Source organism: Gossypium arboreum, chromosome 10, assembly GCF_025698485.1.
Source record: "Gossypium arboreum isolate Shixiya-1 chromosome 10, ASM2569848v2, whole genome shotgun sequence".
Classification (NCBI taxonomy): Eukaryota; Viridiplantae; Streptophyta; class Magnoliopsida; order Malvales; family Malvaceae; genus Gossypium; species Gossypium arboreum.
This window is the reverse complement of record NC_069079.1, coordinates 119,494,611-119,513,027: the sequence shown is the minus strand read 5'-3', so window position 1 is coordinate 119,513,027 and position 18,417 is coordinate 119,494,611. Positions and strand designations below refer to the sequence as shown.

The window sequence follows — 18,417 nt, the reverse complement described above, 5'->3', positions numbered from 1 at the left end:
TCTTAAAATAATAAAACCCTAAACCACTAAACCCTAATCCTAAAATAATCAAAAACCATAACCTTAAAAACCCTAAACCCTAATTTAATTATTTTTTAATTTCATAGTTAATTTAATTAATTAACCCTTAACTCTAATTAAACTATTTTTTCTCTTAAAAATACTAAAACCCTAAATCTTAAAAATCTTAAACTACTAAACCCTAATCTTAATCTTAAAATAATAAAAATCCTAACCCCAATAAACAGGACAAAACGCTTCTCCAGTGATAAATAACGAAATAAAAGGGCTTTTTGTTAGTAATTTGCCCTTTTCCAAAGCTCCTGAAAAAAGTATGAAATTTGAAAGTAATTTGCAAAAATTCAAAATTAAAAAAAAAATCCAAAGGATATAAAAACATCAAACATAGCCAACCCTAGACTAAACTAAAACCTAATTCTAGCCCCTCTGGAACTCTCCGCCTCAACAAATATAATTTGCCAGTGCCTCCTCACTTTGAGTCTCTACTTGTTTTGCAATTGTTAGCCACAATAGTAACAAACATATTACTGCCAGTTCCCTTTCTATTCGCCAAGAAGCTGCCATGGCCATGGATAGTGGCGCTGATGGGCAGTCTCACAAGGCTCACCGCTCTCGCCACTCGGGTGCCTCTGCAAAAAAGAAAACCAAAGCCAAAAACAAGGATCAAAACTCCGACCAGAAGCAGCAAAATCCTAAGGTTCCATTGTTTTCCTCTTTTTTACTTGCTATGAATTTTCTCTTCGGCTTTTTAAATTAATCTTTCGTTGTATATATTAGGCATTTGCTTTTCGTTCCAATGCAAAAGCGAAGCGTTTGCAATCGCGTGCTGTTGAAAAAGAACAACGAAGGCTTCATCTTCCTGTTATCGATCGCTCTTATGGTGAGCTGCCTCCATTTGTGGTCGTGGTGCAGGGGCCCCCTCAGGTAAATTTCTTACTTCCACGATTATTCTCTATTTTTTGTTATATTTTGGAACCAAAGTAATTGATATAATGGAATAGAGGAGTTTTTTAATTTGATTGTCCTTTTAGGATGTCTAAATTGGTTCTTCACTATAAGAACTAGGTTGAAAAAGAGGTGGTTCCATTTGAATCAGATCTGCCTGTTACATTGAGTGTAAAAGAAAATTATAAGGAAATATAAAGTCCTTTTCTAACATCCTGGACCAATGAAATATATATACTTGATTGAGAGCTGCTGCTGGAGGAGAAACGGTGCTGTTTAGCCTAATATTGGATTGAAACTTTAATTTAAGGATGTCCTAATTTCCTCGTTTGAGATTTCACTATTTCATAGTTCTGTGAGGAGCTCTGATGTTACGGATAGCATATGTTTGCCTTGTAATATGTGTTATAAAGAAAGGGTGAAGAAACCTTTGAATAGAGAAAAGAGGGGGAGGGAAGAATTTTCTATCAGTATTGATGTAATTTGCAGGAAATAACAGAATAATGTAGATTTTAAAGTGCTGACTTCGGAATTATTTATGTTTGACGTTATCAAGTAGAGAAATATTGAATATAGAACTGCAGCCTAGAAAACCTTGGAAATTGTTTGTTCCAAATGCCATTTGATGCCTAGTTTCAGATTTTTACGACTTAGTAATTTGTCTATCTGTCTGTCTGGATGTGTACAATTAACTCTATGTGGTAACATCTAGAAGTCTTTTCCCATCATTATATTGGTTAACTATTGTTGAACGTTTTACTTGTTGCAGGTTGGAAAGTCTCTTTTAATCAAGACTCTCGTAAAGCATTACACAAAGCATAATCTACCTGATGTTCGAGGACCAATAACCATAGTATCAGGTTGATATCTCCCTAAATTTTAGTAGTTGTTTATATGTATTTATCTTGTTTAGAAAAGTAGTGGAGTTGAGGCTCCCTTGTCTGATGTGGGATTCATTGAACTTGTTAGGCAAGCAGCGGCGCTTGCAGTTTGTTGAGTGTCCAAATGATATCAATGGTATGATTGATGCTGCAAAGTTTGCTGATCTAGCATTGCTTCTAATTGATGGAAGTTACGGCTTTGAAATGGTGAGATACTGAATATTTTTGTTATGCTGTCCATAGCTTTTACTTTTAGAAGATGGCAATCTGCTTCTTTGAAAATTATTATTTTTATAAATCTTCTCTTTGAATGTCAAGTTCCATTTAGTGAGAGTTTTTTATGTTTTAGATGCTTTTTGGTATTTTGTAGGAAACATTTGAATTCCTTAACATATTGCAAGTTCATGGTTTTCCAAAGGTGATGGGAGTTCTTACTCACCTTGATAAGTTTAAGGACGTAAAGAAACTAAAGAAAACAAAACAGCGTCTCAAACACCGTTTCTGGACAGAAATATATGATGGAGCTAAATTGTTTTATTTATCTGGTCTCATTCACGGGACGTAAGCATCCTACCTAAGATTCTATTTTGACTATGCTCAGCTGTGAAATTCCGTGGCAGTTTACTTTAATAAGTTAAATTGTGAGATTTATTGTTGCTTCTCCCTCTTATCTAACAGGTATCCCAAGCGAGAAGTTCACAATCTTGCAAGATTTATATCTGTTATGAAGTTCCCTCCTTTATCGTGGAGGACTTCTCATCCGTATCTCTTGGTTGACCGTTTTGAAGATGTTACTCCCCCTGAGAGAGTGCAAATGAACAGTAAATGTGATAGGAATGTTACGCTTTACGGTTATCTGCGAGGTTGTAATTTGAAAAAGGGAACTAAGGTATGCCCTTTGAATCTTTTCTAACAATCATTGCTATGCTGCATGTTAAACTGTTGGGTATTTTTAAAGATTTAAAAGATTTTAACAGTGAAGATTCTGCTATATTTTTTCAGTAAGGCTATAGTTGCCATGAAAGATGGCCTCATCCATTGCCATTATGCCCTAGAACTCCAGCCTTTACCTTTTTTCTTTTACAAGAATCATTCGGTTTCTTAGCTTGTGATATTGCTAGAATAACCTTGGCTCCTCGCTAACTTGGTTGTGGTAGCCTCATATCGTATCAGGATCAAGTTTCCCATGGGTGGAAGCATCCTCACTGTACTTGATGATCTTAATGTTTAAAAGAGTGAATCATGTTTAGTCCCAAGATTGGTTCACTAGGGATGTCTCTACCTTGATAATAACCTGTCAATCCATATATTTTCTTTTGGATAATTTTTTCCAAGCCCATTTCTTTAGTTAATGATATGACCTTGAGCTTCTAATATGCTCATGTTAATTAGTGTTTGCTAATTTGTTGTTCTGTTCCTCATTTCTTTGTTCTATTCTGTGAGTTACATGTCATGTCAACTGATTGGGGTGAAATTCAGTATTTTCTTTATTATATCCACCACAACTGGTATATTGATTTATGAATTTGATTTGTATTTTAGGCTGAAATCTAATTCAGGTGAATAATGATCCAAACACTGGCATTTGATATTTGTAATCTTGAAATAGTTCTAAAGTTCTGAGTACACCAGGGTGAAAGCTCTTAGGATGGATTTGGTTCTTGCAAGCATTCTGTATGGCTGGTGTTACATGCTTGTTTTCATTTATTTGTTCCATTTAGTACCAGTGTTCACGACTTGCGTTTTTATCAATAAAATTGAATTTGACTTTCTACATGGAAACAAAGTTATAAATATCATCTTTACTTGTTAGTATTGCACTTTCAATATGGATAACAGATCTTTTTCTTCTTTAATTAATTCTTTTTATTGTTATCTGATCTGGGAAATGACTTAAGTTTTATTGCACCTAAGTTTCATATACAATCTGTGATCAGGTCCATATTGCCGGTGTTGGAGACTTTAGCTTGGCTGGTGTTACAGGCCTATCTGATCCTTGCCCTTTACCATCAGCTGCAAAAAAGAAGGGACTCCGTGACAAAGAAAAACTTTTTTATGCCCCCATGTCTGGACTTGGGGATCTCTTGTATGACAAAGATGCAGTCTACATAAACATTAATGACCACTTTGTTCAGTATTCTAAAGTTGATGAAATGGGGGGAACAACAAATAAAGGTTTTTAATCTCTTTCATTTTCTCATAATTTTCGCCCTATTGTTGAAGGTATCTTAACCATTCCTTTTTGTCGTCATAGAAAATAAACGAGATGTTGGTGAGGACCTTGTGAAATCACTTCGGGCTGTAAAGAGCCCAATTGATGAGAAGTTGGAAAAAACTAAAATTTCCCTTTTTAGTCACAATGGTAGGAAAAGGAGAAAAGCAATCTTTGGAGACGGTGTTGATCATAGTAACCTCAAGGTATTTAGTGATTATTCTTTTTGCTTGTATTTGAAGAACTATAGTTTTGTTCCATAGCAGGCAGGTGGAAGAGTCATGAAATCATATCCTTTCCTTCTCTCCAATGCGTTGATGAGGTTGTATTGTTTGGAAACCCCTTTTTCTTACACTAACTTACCTGCAGAGTACAGATGAAGAGAATGAAGGTGATGAAGATGATGACAGTGACAACGACAACGATGAAGGTGAAAATGACAGAAGCAATGAAGATAACGAGTCATGTTCAGGTTCAGAGTTTTCCGACGGTGACGAAGAGGATCTGAAGTCTGAGGGTACTGTTCATATATTATATTCTACTGTACACATGTAATACTTCTCCACTAATAGACGTTATACCATAGGCTATGCTTTTAGAAATTATGCTTTATAACGCAATATAATGAATTTTGGCTACATAATAGCATAGCTGTCCAAGGTTAGGCACATACATTCAGTGCTGGGCTCATAATCTTAGTCTGCTAAAGCCAGACTTCGGCTTAATTTTATATTTCAAGCGTTGCTGGGCCTGAAATTGTTTTATTTGTAAATGACTGAATTGTTTAATTTTGATTAAAACAATATAAATTTAATAAAAAATTGTTTTTCTGGCTCACACTTAGCTTTTCAAATGTCAGAGTGATAGGGCCCAGCATTGGACGTCTCTAGATAGTGTCTCTAGCAGTTTAATTTCAGAAGTGGTTAACTATCATGTTAGATATTTTCCTCCAAGTTCTTGTTTTGCTTTTAATTGCAATTTTAACATTGTTCTTCTAGAAGATGACAGAAGCAACGAAGATAACGAGTCATGTTCAGGTTCAGAGTTTTCTGATGGTGACGAGGAGGATCTGAAGTCTGAGGGTACTGTTCATATATTCTATTCTATTGTACACGTGTAATACTTCTCCACTAATAGACGTTATACCGTAGGCTATGCTTTATAAAGCAATATAATGAATTTTGGCTACATAACAGCATAGCTGTCCAAGGGTAGGCACTCATAATCTTAGTCTGCTAAAGCCAGACTTTGGCTTAAATTTATATTTCAAGCGTTGCTGGGCCTGAAATTGTTTTAGTTGTAAATAACTGAATTGTTTAATTTTGATTAAAAAATTATAAATTTAATAAAAAAATTGTTTTTCTGGCTCACACTTAGCTTTTCAAATGTCTAGTGTTAGGGCCCAGCATTGGACGTCTCTAGATAGTGTCTCTAGCAGTTTAATTTCAGAAGTGGTTAATTATCATGTTAGATATTTTCCTCCAAGATCTTGTTTTGCTTTTAATTGCAATTTTAACATTGTCCTTCTAGAAGATGGCATGGGAAACATATCAAAGTGGAGAGCATCACTGGTGGAAAGGGCCTCTAAAAAACAGAATATAAACCTGATGCAGCTTGTATATGGGAAATCTGCATCAACATCAAACACTTCCGCTAATGAAGTGAAGGATGACAGTGAGAATGAAGAGAGTGATGAAGATGAATTTTTTAAGCCCAAAGGGCAAAGGGCAAAGGTGTGTCCTCCATGTAGGCATGACTGATTTATAATTTCAGAAGTTCACATGTATGGATGCTTCAGTGTGCCATCTTGTTGATAATTTTATTTGTTTATATTTTCTCATCTCTAATATTATTTTGTATTACTGTAGAATTCGATTGAAGGATTAGGTTGTGGGAACATCAACACTGAGGACTGTTCGAAATCCACTAAAATTTCAGAACTTAAGAACTGGAAAGAAGAAGAAGTATATGAGAGTATTCGTGATCGATTTGTCACTGGTGATTGGTCTAAAGGTGCCCTCAGAAATCAAATGTCAGAAGCTAAAACTGAAGAAGATGATATTGATGGTGACTTTGAAGATTTAGAAACTGGCGAGAAGTATGAGAGTCATCAGAAAGATGATTCTAGTAATGGTGGAATCCAAAAGGAAGATGATGATGCAATTGAGGAGCGGAGGTTAAAAAAGCTAGCTCTCCGCGCAAAATTTGATGCTCAATATCCTTTTATTAGTTAAACTACTTTGAATGTAGCCATTTATAATCTTATTTTCTGCCTACTTGGATCCATCTCTTGCTGTTTATATTGGTAAATTCTATTAATGGCAGGGGGTGGGGGTTTGAATGTGGTACGCACTCCTGCTATTGCTGTCTGTATTCTCTCATCCATGCTCAAGATTGTTGCTTGCACTTGTGCCTTTTTCCGGACTGCATGATTCTTATTCTCTCAATGAAAGTTCGGTTTTGATTTCTGTTAAGTAAGATGTATATATGGGAAACTTTCTTGCTTTTGCAACCTTAACTTCTATTACTTATGAGGGATCCGAATCACCGGAAGAAGAAACTGATGTACAAAATGGGGGAAAGTTTCACCGCAGTCAAGCGAATGACAGTGGGTATTATGACAAGGTAACTATGCATTTCTATTGATAGATCTATAATCTAACTTTTAGGTTTAAGCACTAAATCTTTCTCGTTCTTCCAGTTGAAAGAAGAGATTGAACTCCAGAAACAAATTAATATAGCAGAACTCGACGATCTCGATGAGACTACCCGATTGGAAATTGAGGGATTCCGAACAGGAATGTATCTAAGGCTAGAAGTTCACGATGTTCCTTTTGAGATGATAGAGTATTTTGATCCCTGTCATCCCATTTTGGTTGGAGGAATTGGTCTCGGTGAGGAAAATGTTGGATACATGCAGGTTAGAATACACTTAAGATTATTAATATTGTGCTATTGTACTGCTGAATGATAGTCTTTCTCGTGTCTATATGTTGCACTGTTTTCTAGTTTTTATCTGCCCATGGGTGCCCCCTTTTTCACTTTAAGGATTGGAAGATATTTTTACTTAATCTGTAGTTCTAGCATCATGTAGGATAAATGTTATAGATCATCTCTCATGTTAATTTGTGGCTTCTTCCACTACTTTAGTTGAACCACTGTCTTCATGAATTTTAAATATCTTTACTTTGTGAGTTTGACTGACTACAATGGATTTTTGGAGAATTTATAGTATCTAGTGCTGTTTCATGATTGTTTGCCTTATCGAGGGATTGGTGCTTCTTGTTGAAGAACGGCTCTTATATCTGTAGTAAATATCTGAACCATAAATTATATGAATTCAGAATAAATAAGTTTCCAAAATCGAAAAATGTGGAACACTGAATCAGTTAAAAGCTACTTCTCGATTCAAATGGTATTACTTGTTTAAAAAATTTCAGGAATCTATTTGGTTTCTACGTGAAAAATACAAAAAACTAGAGAGTTGCATGTGTGTCTCTATTGTGATTTCTATGGTGTTTGTATTCTATCTTGTTGTAGAACATACATGATCTAAGAGGTTTCCTTTTTCTTCCAGACGAGGCTAAAACGACACAGATGGCACAAGAAAGTGCTGAAGACTAGAGATCCAATAATTGTTTCAATTGGATGGAGGCGTTACCAGACCACCCCTGTTTATGCCATTGAGGACCAAAATGGAAGACATCGCATGCTCAAGTATACTCCAGAACATATGCATTGCCTTGCTATGTTTTGGGGCCCTCTTGCTCCACCCAAGACTGGAGTGCTTGCTGTTCAGAATTTATCTAACAATCAGGTCACTTTGCTCAATTTTATGTATTTTTCATGTTATGATCCTTATAAAATATGGAACAAGTGAGGATATGTTATGATCCTTACAAAATATGGAACAAGTGAGGATGGTGGTGAGTGATAATATAGGCAAGAATCTGGGAAGTCTTCACAGTACCGTCTGGCAGTTTAGTCCCTCTCTTAAAAACATAGCCAATTTAATCTTCGTGCTTTTAAAACTTAAGCAAAAAGATATATGTAACTGGGTTTGGTGAATATTTAAATATTGTTGATGTGCCGGTAAAATGGTGACCTGAAACCATCGGAAATTAAAGCCTACATCACCATCCAGTTATTTATTGGTTCTGATGGATCATTGTTATACTGAGAATTAAATATTCTTCATTAACTAAATTAGATGTGGCCTCTAATACAATGAGAGGTTTAAGTGGTAAAACTTTTTTGTAGTTATGCATGAAGCCCAAGAAAAGCCCTTTTGAAGCCTTGAACTAGTTTTTAATCCTATTAGTTATGATCCTTGCCATATCTTGCTTTGGATTGGAGCCCAATATCTCTCGAAATGTCATCTATAAGATCAAAACTGATTGCTTCACTAGGCCAGCAACTCAACCTTGACCATGCTGCTTTCTGCTCCTAAGTCAAAGCTGAAGTTGTATATAAAATTCTTGGCTATTGCAATCCCGATATTAACTAATCTAATGCAATCCTCTAGTACTGTCGAACTTCTGTAGTTTGATAGTCAATGAATTGTACATATTTAGTCTTTCTAAGAAACAACCTTCCTGATATTAAAGTTGTGTGAATTATTAATTTAGGGTTGGAAATGGATGGTAAAAAATTGAATGTTCAACACTATCCAATTTGTTATTTTCAGAGGGTTATTAGATCTACCATTTACAGTGTATATTTGGAGTGAGTTTCAATTTGAACCCTTGGAGTTGCCTGAATGACTCCGAACCCTTATTGCTTTGTTCTGTTTTTCACTCCATTGTTCTTTTCCGTTTCTTATACTACTCACTAATCAGTTTTTATTTGGCATAACAGGCGGCATTTCGCATCATAGCAACAGCATACGTACTTGAGTTCAACCATGCAGCACGGATAGTGAAAAAAATCAAGCTAGTTGGATACCCCTGTAAAATATTCAAGAAAACAGCCCTCATCAAGGATATGTTTACTTCAGATCTCGAAGTGGCTCGGTTTGAGGGTGCAGCAATTCGAACTGTGAGTGGGATCCGTGGGCAGGTGAAAAAGGTATGCTTTGTTCATATAGACTTGAGAATCTTGAGATTTGTATGACTATATATCTTAGATTCTGCCAATGGCATTTACTTTTGGGAACCAGTCTTCTCTGATAGTGACTGCTCTAAAGATGAGTGGTAAAACGTGGAGAATATCCATGCCTAAGAATCCTTCTTAGGATCTTGCCTTGGTATGACGTAATTAAAGCATTATCTGCTATTTTAAAACAACCCAACTAAATCCATGTCCTGCATAAAGAAATAGCAGTTAAAAGCTAATGGCATTTTATATTGTTCAGGCAGCAAAGGAAGAGATTGGTAATCAACCCAAAAAGAAGGGAGGGCAAGCGAGGGAAGGAATTGCAAGGTGCACCTTCGAGGATCGAATTTTGATGAGTGACATTGTCTTTTTGCGTGCATGGACTCAAGTTGAAGTTCCTCAGTTCTATAATGCATTAACTACTTCGTTGCAACCTCGTCAGAAGACCTGGCAAGGAATGAAAACTGTCGCAGAATTGAGGAGAGAACACAATCTTTCTATTCCTGTTAACAAGGATTCCCTCTACAAGGTCGTCTTTATTTGGATTTATGAATGCTATTTCTGTTTTAATATGAGTTCCTACTATTTCTCTATTTCTGTTACGTTTACTGTTCTTATTGTGCATGTTTATAATTATAGCCAATTGAGAGAAAGCCAAGGAAATTCAATCCCCTTGTGATCCCTAAGGCGTTACAAGCAGATCTCCCGTTTGAATCGAAGCCCAAGAATATACCACACAGGAAACGGCCACTTCTTGAAGATAGAAGAGCTGTTGTCATGGAGCCTCATGAACGGAAAGTTCACGCTCTTGTTCAACACCTTCAGTTGATTAGAAATGACAAGGTCTGTGTGTGATATTTATATTTCCATCCATTGACGAGCTAAAGTGTTTTGCTAGTGGAAGCTTTTTAATGAAAAAATAACTTTAAATTTGCAGATGAAGAAGCGGAAGATCAAGGAGGAGGAAAAACGGAAAGAAGTAGAGGCACAGAGAGCAAAGGATGAACAGGTGTTAAGAAAGCGTCGGAGAGAAGAAAGGCAAGAGAGATACCGGGAGCAGGACAAACTAAAGAAAAAGATTCGCAGACATGTGGAAGCCTGATGGTAATTATGCACGTGTGCATGCATGTAATTTACAGTCATAAGTGATAAATTTTTGTACGTTATGTAGATATGCACCCCAAATTTTGTTCTAAAATTTGTCTTAGCTCTTTCCAATTTACAGTAATTTCTTATTGATTAATTAACATTTCAAAGCTCCTTTTTGTTTTTCTTTGGAAAACAAATGGGGGTGGAGTCTGAATTACATGTGCCTTTATTATTTTTTCAACTTAATCGACATGATGTGTATAATCTTATGAATGATCTAGTTGATGGGTGAAATAATTTGAAAGCTAAACAAAAATTCGACTTTAAAAATACTTTGCAGAGATCACTTGTGCTGAGGGGTTAATCCTTATTATTGGTGATGGATATTTTGATTACAATAAAAAAAAAAACTCAACCTAATAAAGCGATTAAAATAAAGTAATTTTTCTTTATATTAATCTGCTATGGGGAAATTGTGCGGTTTAGGAACCGAAATATGAAAAAAAAAATTATTTTAAGCAGTCACTAAAAACTATTTTTGTTTTAGGTGTTGCCATTAAAAATTGTTTTCATTTAAGGCAGTGTTATTAAAAACTGTTTTCGTAACAAAATAAATGTAAACTTAACAAACACAAGTAGGTAATATATATTCATGATATAAAAATTGTTTAAAAATCCCTAAAATATATATTAAAATACATATATATCATTTAATCAAAATAAATTCGCGTCCCATTATGTGAAAGTAGAGATAGTTTAAGTTGAACTATTTAGTTTATTGCTTATAAAGATCGGTTCCATTGAAAAAGTTCATATAATTAGTTGTAACTTTAAAAATAAATTATATTATTTGAGTGGCCTTTGATTAGATGGGACAATTCCAACTTTAGTCATTACCAAATATTAGTAATTTAAATTTTCCTCTTAACTTCTTTGTAAAATGGAAAATTGACATTTTTAGCCTTCTTAAAAGTTAAAATAAATAAATCAATTTAAGCATTTTGAATACAAATTTTTATAACCCCTTAAATTTTTAGACAAAATTTTCCCATAAAAAAATACTAGAGGTCGCAAAAGATTGGGTTTAAGAAGGCTCGAATTGGGTTATCTTTAGATTCAAATTATTTTGAGTTCGGATTATCTCTAGCTTGAATTTTTTTAAATTAGAGCTTTTTTGAGCTCGAACCTTTTTGAATTTGAATTTTTTCAGACTTAAATTCTCTCATAATCGGATAAACTCGAGTCATGCAATCAAATAATTTTAATAGTTTATAAGTTATAAATAATTTTATTTTAAGTATAATAATTAATTTTACTTTTTCTTAATGATAATATAATATAAATTGACTTCATAAAAATAATTGAATCAAAAGATAAATATTCAAATCGGGCTGTTACATAGATAATGAAACGAAAACCGATGCGTTAAGTGTATAAATTCTGTAGTATATAGCGTCATTCACAACAGTGAAAATTATAACCCAAAACATGAGTAAATGATGTCCTCTCATTGACATTACATGGTTGATGAAAAGTAAATGTGCCTACGGGTCATCCATCACAAAGATGGATGACTTGATCACTATTTGATAGTGATTGACTTTTCATAAAGGAAGATGTAATGATTACCATGAGATAAAATAAGATTATATTGGGAGAGCGGGTATTATCCTATAAAGGTAACATAGTTATAACAAGGTCATTGGACGAGCACCGAGTATTTGCTTTCGTAATGGTGTCGCTGGGCAGAGCTCAGTCACGATATTATAATGGAATAACTTCATCACTAAATGAATTTAAAATTAATAGGCGAAAAGTCGAAACTTATTAGAACTCTCTTGTTTGTAAAAATTATTTATTTTCCATGTAATAAATTCAATTCTTTCACTTAATGATACTGGGTTTATATGTCAATTGGAGCTCTTATCATTTAAGTTTCTATCTTGAGTTTACAGTGGCCCCGTGTTCTGGTTCTGTCTCTAACCCTATTGTCAAGTGATTTTGAATTGGATCTTAATAATTGGTAATTGTTTTGGCAGTAGAGTTCAGAGCTAAAACATTATTGAACAAGTAAATATAGATCTAAACTATAGGAAGGTTGTGAAATAAAATTTGATGAGATTTAGACAGGGTATATTTAGTATAACAATTTGGTAATCTGTGCTACATTCTGGTGCATAGTGTCTCTATTGTGATTCTTATGGTGTTTGTATTCTATCTTGTTGTAGAACATACATGATCTACGAGGTTTCCTTTTTCTTCCAGACGAGGCTAAAACGACACAGATGGCACAAGAAAGTCCTGGAGATGCAATAATTGTTTCAATTCGATGGAGGCGTTACTAGACCACGCCTGTTTATGCCATTGAGGACCAAAATGGAAGACATCGCATGCTCAAGTATACTCCAGAACATATGCATTGCCTTGCTATGTTTTGGGGTCCTCTTGCTCCACCCAAGACCGGAGTGCTTGCTGTTCAGAATTTATCTAACAATCAGGTCACTTTGCTCAATTTTATGTACTTTTCATGTTATGATCCTAATAAAATTTGGAACAAGTGAGGATGGTAGTGAGTGATAATATAGTCAAGAATCTGGGAAGTCTTGACAGTACCGTCTGGCAGTTTAGTCCCTCTCCTAAAAACATAGCCAATTTAATCTTCGTACTTTTAAAACTTAAGCAAAAAGATATAATATGTAACTGGGTTTGGTGAATATTTAAATATTGCTGATGTGCCGGTAAAATGGTGACCTGAAACCATCGGAAATTAAAGCCTACATCACCACCCAGTTATTTATTGGTTCTGGTGGATCATTGTTATACAGAGAATTAAATATTCTTCTTTTACTAAATTAGATGTGGCCTCTAATACAATGAGAGGTTTAAGTGGTAAAACTTTTTTGTAGTTATGCAATGGAGCAGCCCCTGAAGGAAATGAAGAAAATGATTCATCAGAAAGTATGTATGTATGTATGTATGGATACCTCTGGTTACTTTGCTCATCAGGTGACCAGTACTTATTCCACCATCAGATAAAATCCTATTAGTTATGATCCTTGCCATATCTTGCTTTGGATTGGAGCCCAATATCCCTCGAAATGTCATCTATAAGATCAAAACTGATCGCTTCACTGGGCCAGCAACTCAACCTTGACCATGCTGCTTTCTGCTCCTAAGTCAAAGCTGAAGCTGTATATAAAATTCTTGGCTATTGCAATCCCGATATTAACTAATCTAATGCCATCCTCTAGTACTGTCGAACTTCTGTAGTTTGATAGTCAATGAATTGTACATATTTAGTCTTTCTAAGAAACAACCTTCCTGATATTAAAGTTGTGTGAATTATTAATCTAGGGTTGGAAATGGATGGTAAAAAATTGAATGTTCGACACTATCCAATTTGTTATTTTCAGAGGGTTATTAGATCTACCATTTACAGTGTATATTTGGAGTGAGTTTCAATTTGAACCCTTGGAGTTGCCTGAATGACTCCAAACCCTTATTGCTTTGCTCTGTTTTTCACTCCATTGTTCCTTTCCGTTTCTTATACTACTCACTAATCAGTTTTTATTTGACATAACAGGCGGCATTTCGCATCATAGCAACAGCATACGTACTTGAGTTCAACCATGCAGCACGGATAGTGAAAAAAATCAAGCTAGTTGGATACCCCTGTAAAATATTCAAGAAAACAGCCCTCATCAAGGATATGTTTACTTCAGATCTCGAAGTGGCTCGGTTTGAGGGTGCAGCAATTCGAACTGTGAGTGGGATCCGTTGGCAGGTGAAAAAGGTATGTTTTGTTCATATAGACTTGAGAATCTTGAGATTTGTATGACTATTTATCTTAGATTCTGCCAATGGCATTTACTTTTGAGAACCAGTCTTCTCTGATAGTGGCTGCTCTAAAGATGAGTGGTAAAACGTGGAGAATATCCATGCCTAAGAATCCTTCTTAGGATCTTGCCTTGGTATGACGTAATTAAAGCATTATCTGCTATCTTAACACAACCCAAATAAATCCATGTCCTGCATAAAGAAATAGCAGTTAAAAGCTAATGGCATTTTATATTGCTCAGGCAGCAAAGGAAGAGATTGGTAATCAACCCAAAAAGAAGGGAGGGCAAGCTAGGGAAGGAATTGAAAGGTGCATCTTTGAGGATCGAATTTTGACGAGGGACATTGTCTTTTTGCGTGCATGGACTCAAGTTGAAGTTCCTCATTTCTATAATGCATTAACTACTTCGTTGCAACCTCGTCAGAAGACCTGGCGAGGAATGAAAACTGTCGCAGTATTGAGGAGAGAACACAATCTTTTTATTCCTGTTAACAGGGATTCCCTCTACAAGGTCGTCTTTATTTGGATTTATGAATGCTATTTCTGTTTTAATATGAGTTCCTACTATTTCTCTATTTCTGTTACGTTTACTATTCTTATTGTGCATGTTTATAATTATAGCCAATTGAGAGAAAGCCAAGGAAATCCAATCCCCCTGTGATCCCTAAGGCGTTACAAGCAGATCTCCCGTTTGAATCGAAGCCCAAGAATATACCACACCAGAAACGGCGACTTCTTGAAGATAGAAGAGCTGTTATCATGGAGCCTCATGAACGGAAAGTTCATGCTTTTGTTCAACACCTTCAGTTGATTAGAAATGACAAGGTCTGTGTGTGATATTTATATTTCCATCCCTTGACGAGCTAAAGCGTTTTGCTAGTGGAAGCTTTTTAATGAAAAAATAGCTTTAAATTTGCAGATGAAGAAGCGGAAGCTCAAGGAGGAGGAAAAACGGAAAGAAGTAGAGGCACAGAGAGCAAAGGATGAACAGGTGTTAAGAAAGCGTCGGAGAGAAGAAAGGCAAGAGAGATACCGAGAGCAAGACAAACTAAAGAAAAAGATTCGTAGACATGTGGAAGCCTGATGGTAATTATGCACGTGTACATGCATGTAATTTACAGTTATAAGTGATAAATTTTTGTAAGTTATGTAAATATGCACCCCAAATTTTGTTCTAAAATTCCAATAGTGAATTGTCTTAGCTGTTTCCAATTTACACTTGTAATTTCTTATTGACTAATTAACATTTCAAAGCTGCTCGGGAGTGGAGTCTGAATTAAATGTGCCTTTATTATTGTTTCAACTTAATTGACTTGATCTGTATAATCTTATGAATGATCTAGTTGATTGGTGAAATGATTTGAAAGCTAAACAAAAATTCAACTTAATAATATTTTTGCAGAGATCACTTGTGGTCGGTGATAGATATTTTAATTACAATAAAAAAAAAAAACTAACCTAATAAAGCGATTAAAATAATATAATTCTTCTTTATATTAATTTGCCATACAGAAATTGTAAACCTAAAAATGGAAAAAAAATTATTTTAAGCAGTCATTAAAAATTATTTTCATTTTAGGTAATGTTGTTAAAAATTGTTTTCGTAACAAAATAAAATTCGGTGACTAAAATGTAAATTTAACAAACACAGGTGACTAATTTTATAACTTACCTAATATTTATTCATGTTATAAAATACATTATATCATTTAATCAAAATAAGATTCGTGTCCCATTATGTGAAAGTAGAGATAATTTAAGTTAAACTATTTAGTTTATTGCTTATAAAGATCGGTTCCGGTTGATAAAAGTTCATATAGTTAGTTGTAACTTTGAAAAATAAATTATATTATTTGAGTGGCTTTTGATTAGATGGGACAATTGCAACTTTAGTCATTACCAAATATTAATAATTTAAATTTTCCTTTTAACTTCTTTGTTAAATGGAAAATTGACATTTTTAGCCTTCCTAAAAGTTAAAAAAAAAAAAATACAATTTAAGCATTTTGAATACAAAATTTTTAGCTTTAACCCCTTAATTTTTTCTAAAGACAAATTTTTCCCTTAAAAAAACAATAGAGGTGGCAAAAGATTGAGTTTAAGAAAACTCAAATTGGGTTATCTTCAAATTCAAATTATTTTGGGTTTGGATTAGCTCGGGCTCGAATTTTTTTAAATTAGAGCTTTTTTGTACTCGAACCTTTTTGAATTTAAATTTTTTCAGAATTAAATTCTCTCATATTCGGATAAACTCGAGTCATGTAGGCTTAGGATAATTCAAATAATTTTAATAGTTTATAAGTTATAAATAATTTTATTTTAAGTATAATAATTAATTTTACTTTTACTTAATGATAATATAATATAAATTGACTTCATAAAAACCATAGATGTTTTATTATAATAGAAATATTTTATATCACATATAACATAACTAAAGTATATTATATATAATATTTATGAATATATGCATATGAGTTTTATAAACATAATGAATTTTGTATATAATAATTTCTTTTTACTTTTAGGTAGTCTACTTTATTATCTAATATGTAAATAATTCTTCCATACATTATTTTTAACTAATAAAATATCATTTATTATTTATTATATCACCATATTTACCATTGAATTATTTTGATTAAGTTTTGAATAAAAAATATTTTATTAATATTTTAAATCCTAAACTAAGTCAATGCCTTTATGGGTGAACAAAAGTTTATTAAAATCAACTTAATTATCATAATTGATTCAATTCAATCAAAACAATTTGATTAAGTTGATTTTAATTTTAGGCCAATTAAAGAGATTAATTAAAACATATTACCTTATCAAATTTATATGCGTGAAAATATTTATATTCAAATCTTAATTCAAATATGTTATACAAAAACCTAAATACATGAACATTATATGATTAAATTTGTAAATTTAACCCAAATTTAATTAAAATAAATTTGGATGTTACTCTTCCTTAAGAGTTTGACTTAGATTGGCTTTATATTTGAATATTTGCACTAAAAATTATTTTTGCATATTTGTATAATTTCATGTAACACCCCAGACTCGACCTAGACATTATGGCTGAATCTGGAGAAATCACTGCAATTTATTTGAAAACCCAGAATTCGTTTGACTTATAAAAATAACGCTATCTCATGCTAAATAAAAATTCAATTTGTTTGATGAAATTGTTACTTACTTACACTTTCTAAACATTTAAGTTTGCAGCGGAATTCTTGATCTAATTCGTTTGGTCCCTTTACTAATTACCATGGTCTAATTCCCATTTTGGTCCATTTACTAATTTTAATCTATAGTAATTAACTTTTACCTCTTTTACAATTTAATCATTTTGCTTAAATTAAGCAATCAATCGTTAAAATTACAGGACCAAACTTCAATTCAACTATAATACGACTCCATAAATATTTAATAAAAATATTTACAACCCTAAATTACTAAAATGGGGTCCTAATATCTCGTTTTCAATAACCACTTGACTTTTGAACCGAACCACTTATACTAACTTTTAATTCAATTAGTTTAATTCATCAATTCAAAATTCAATATAAAATTATTATTGACTCATATAATTTAAATATCAATTCAAACTAGAAAAACATATTAAAATATATTTACTTTAATATTAAAATATAGGGCTTTTATGAGTAAAAACCATAAGAAAATGGCTTATTTAACTACAAAAATAGATTAATGGTTTGTTTAAACACATTATAGTAAGTTGAAGGGAAATAAAAATAAAATAATAAATAAGGAGGGCTTACAAGGAAATTATTCAAATTTAAAGTTTGGTGCCGTCACATTGTCAGACAGCACCCTTTCCTTTCCTTTTCAGCAGCTATTCAAAAATGAAAAAATTACATAACAGGTCTCTAAATATTTTAAATCACTATTATTATTACTTTTTACTGTTTTGGGTCAGAAATTGAGAGTAGTGCCGCCTATGCGCCACCCTCCACCAAGTGAAATGTACTATTTTAATACTTAATCTTTCAAACAACTTATTTTAATATTTTATTTTATTTTTTATATTATTAGAGTAAAAAACCCTAAAACCCAAAAAAAAAAAAAAAAAAAGAAACTTTCGCTTCTGTTGTCGTTACCTCATTTGCTTAGCTAAGGAAAAAAATTGAAACTGAATTTTAAAGGCAAAGTACAGGGACTCGGGACTCCAAATGCTTTTAATTCATTAATTAGGCACAATATCATTTAGGTATAACAATTTCAGAACAAGATGCTTTTGAACATGGGTTGATTATTTTTAAGAGGGTTAAAATTAAATTTTAATTTTATAATAGTAAAAATATAATTTT

At 33.3% G+C, this 18,417-nt stretch overlaps 3 protein-coding genes across 6 annotated transcripts; all 3 read left to right on the top strand.

Moving 5' to 3' along the window:
- Window positions 1-321: 321 nt before the first annotated feature.
- LOC108489293 (ribosome biogenesis protein bms1-like) lies at window positions 322-10,456 on the top strand. Of its 4 annotated transcripts, none has more exons than XM_017793729.2 (19): window positions 322-718; window positions 799-945; window positions 1,736-1,826; window positions 1,936-2,054; window positions 2,218-2,408; window positions 2,526-2,736; window positions 3,785-4,022; window positions 4,102-4,265; window positions 4,429-4,576; window positions 5,058-5,141; window positions 5,590-5,792; window positions 5,928-6,274; window positions 6,588-6,684; window positions 6,761-6,979; window positions 7,637-7,876; window positions 8,917-9,126; window positions 9,413-9,682; window positions 9,793-9,996; window positions 10,091-10,456. In XM_017793729.2, the coding sequence occupies exons 1-19, from the start codon at window positions 584-586 to the stop codon at window positions 10,253-10,255; spliced, it is 3,483 nt and encodes a 1,160-aa protein (XP_017649218.1). In that variant the 5' UTR covers window positions 322-583; the 3' UTR covers window positions 10,256-10,456. The 4 variants fall into 4 exon arrangements, with proteins under 4 accessions (XP_017649218.1, XP_017649221.1, XP_017649219.1 ...); XM_017793732.2 differs by having other exon boundaries at window positions 361-718; window positions 5,061-5,141; window positions 5,593-5,792; XM_017793730.2 differs by having other exon boundaries at window positions 361-718; window positions 5,061-5,141.
- Window positions 10,457-12,625: 2,169 nt separating this feature from the next.
- LOC128282152 (uncharacterized) lies at window positions 12,626-14,201 on the top strand. Its single transcript, XM_053020323.1, has 3 exons — window positions 12,626-12,740; window positions 13,826-14,035; window positions 14,094-14,201. The coding sequence occupies exons 1-3, from the start codon at window positions 12,633-12,635 to the stop codon at window positions 14,199-14,201; spliced, it is 426 nt and encodes a 141-aa protein (XP_052876283.1). The 5' UTR covers window positions 12,626-12,632.
- Window positions 14,202-14,300: 99 nt separating this feature from the next.
- On the top strand, window positions 14,301-15,355 carry LOC108489295 (uncharacterized). Its single transcript, XM_017793734.2, has 3 exons — window positions 14,301-14,591; window positions 14,702-14,905; window positions 15,000-15,355. The coding sequence occupies exons 1-3, from the start codon at window positions 14,301-14,303 to the stop codon at window positions 15,162-15,164; spliced, it is 660 nt and encodes a 219-aa protein (XP_017649223.2). The 3' UTR covers window positions 15,165-15,355.
- Window positions 15,356-18,417: the final 3,062 nt, after the last annotated feature.

Excerpts from the sequence above, each read along its gene's own strand:
- LOC108489293 (XM_017793729.2), top strand. The coding sequence starts at position 584 with ATGGCCATGGATAGTGGCGCTGATGGGCAGTCTCACAAGGCTCACCGC. Across the intron at positions 719-798 it reads AGAAGCAGCAAAATCCTAAG|GCATTTGCTTTTCGTTCCAA; the intron begins GTTCCATTGTTT and ends TGTATATATTAG. Across the intron at positions 6,980-7,636 it reads AAAATGTTGGATACATGCAG|ACGAGGCTAAAACGACACAG; the intron begins GTTAGAATACAC and ends TTTTTCTTCCAG.
- LOC128282152 (XM_053020323.1), top strand. The coding sequence starts at position 12,633 with ATGCTCAAGTATACTCCAGAACATATGCATTGCCTTGCTATGTTTTGG. Across the intron at positions 12,741-13,825 it reads AGAATTTATCTAACAATCAG|GCGGCATTTCGCATCATAGC; the intron begins GTCACTTTGCTC and ends TTGACATAACAG. Across the intron at positions 14,036-14,093 it reads TCCGTTGGCAGGTGAAAAAG|ATTCTGCCAATGGCATTTAC; the intron begins GTATGTTTTGTT and ends TATTTATCTTAG.
- LOC108489295 (XM_017793734.2), top strand. The coding sequence starts at position 14,301 with ATGGCATTTTATATTGCTCAGGCAGCAAAGGAAGAGATTGGTAATCAA. Across the intron at positions 14,592-14,701 it reads ACAGGGATTCCCTCTACAAG|CCAATTGAGAGAAAGCCAAG; the intron begins GTCGTCTTTATT and ends TTATAATTATAG. Across the intron at positions 14,906-14,999 it reads AGTTGATTAGAAATGACAAG|ATGAAGAAGCGGAAGCTCAA; the intron begins GTCTGTGTGTGA and ends TTAAATTTGCAG.